A 1604-nucleotide genomic window follows, 5' to 3' on the forward strand; every position below is an offset into this window, starting at 1 on the left:
TGTATTACATGCATACTTAGTATATCAATTAACTGTAATAGCGGATAGAGATTCCAGGATTACAGATGTAAGTCATTGATCTGAGAGAGGTGATGATCCCTCCCTCAAGTCTAATTCCCCTTTCTCAACTGGATTCCACAAGGGGGGGGCATTCTATTTTCCTTCTCTATCCAACTACTGAAAGAACCCCTCGACTACCACTAGACCAAGATTCTACAATTTCTAACAAAACATATTTCATTGCTTCATCAATGTTATCTATCCCTAGACATATAAACGAATGTCGCGCAAATCTTCTTACAGGCGCTGAGCATGTAAATTTTGGGACTTCGACAGACAGACACACAGACAACCACGTCACCGAACACAATATCAAGACCAACATCATACCAAAAAAACTAGACCTGGAGCTTTTACTTTCAGTTTAGGAGTCCTTGCATGGTACATGTACAATCATATCAATCATAATAAATTTTTAGACTTGATATAAAACAGGAAATAACTGGAAGGACACATGGGGCTAATCATATTTGTCTCAACAATGCCAGTTTAAAAAAAAAAAAAGAAGCTCTGTGAGTAAGAAGATGTAGACAGTCTATGGCTACGGGCCGCGAAATAATTCATGGTAATATTATAGTTTATCCAGTATGGGTCAGACAACAGAATATCTATACATAGATTCTGAACACAACGTGTTGGGTAAAAACTGCTTTCTTACTCCCTTGAAGTAAGCTTTCTCATCTGCATCTTCTGTAAACATAAAAAGACATCGTTTAGAAATCATTGTGTTGTTCTATAGTTTTAAAAAAAATGAATAAAAATAAATCAAAACTCAAATATTCCAGCACATACCTGCATGCACCCTCATCCCATATGTCACAAAGCACACAAAAATTGTATACCATCCAACAATACACGGCGTTCCCTACTTTTTGGCCCAACCTTTATAAAAAATATGTCATGTAACCCCCCCAAACTCGATCCATACAGAAATATGGAAAATATATAAAAAATACAACAACAGAAAACCCAACGCAGACAAAATAAAACATACATATCCCGACTCTGTCACAACTCTTAAACCAGTTTGTGTGAGAAAAAGAAGAGACAACAAACACATTTATTCCCAACCCAACAATAAACAAATTCATTCATTCCCACAACCCCCCCCCCCCCAACCCATTTCTTTTTATTTTTACAAAAAACCTCCCAAACAAAACAGACATACAAACACAAAACCCACGATATTTATTCTCCTTCTCTTCACTCGTTTTTGTTTTAGCAAAGTGTTTTATGGCGCTCGCAACTGCATAAGGTCATATGAGCCCGCGGGACACACCTAATATTTTCAGTTGGTAGGAAACTTTGAATTTTGCCCTGGTGGCGGCCGAAGCCTACTCTTATCGATTTTACTCGAAGACAAAACAGAACAAAACAACACAAAACGAAACAAAACGAAAAAGTTTACGATAAAACGAAGCAAAGCAAAGCAAAGAATAATACACGAAACAAAACGAATCGAAAGAAAACCAAAAAGCAGAAAAAAGTACACGAACAACAACTCCCCCCCCCCTCCCCACCCAAAAAAAAAAGAAAAAAGAAAA

At 37.1% G+C, this 1604-nt stretch overlaps 1 protein-coding gene across 1 annotated transcript in view; it reads right to left on the minus strand.

The window, feature by feature from the left end:
• Positions 1 to 156: 156 nt before the first annotated feature.
• The window catches only part of LOC101856852 (5'-3' exoribonuclease 2), a gene marked incomplete in the record, with an annotated part of 98348 nt that continues 96900 nt past the window's right edge, over positions 157 to 1604 (minus strand). The window contains 1 exon segment of the mRNA XM_013079322.2: positions 157 to 750. Within this exon segment, the coding sequence (XP_012934776.1) occupies positions 738 to 750 (13 nt within the window).

Source organism: Aplysia californica, unplaced genomic scaffold (genome assembly GCF_000002075.1).
Source record: "Aplysia californica isolate F4 #8 unplaced genomic scaffold, AplCal3.0 scaffold00003, whole genome shotgun sequence".
Taxonomy (NCBI): Eukaryota; Metazoa; Mollusca; class Gastropoda; order Aplysiida; family Aplysiidae; genus Aplysia; species Aplysia californica.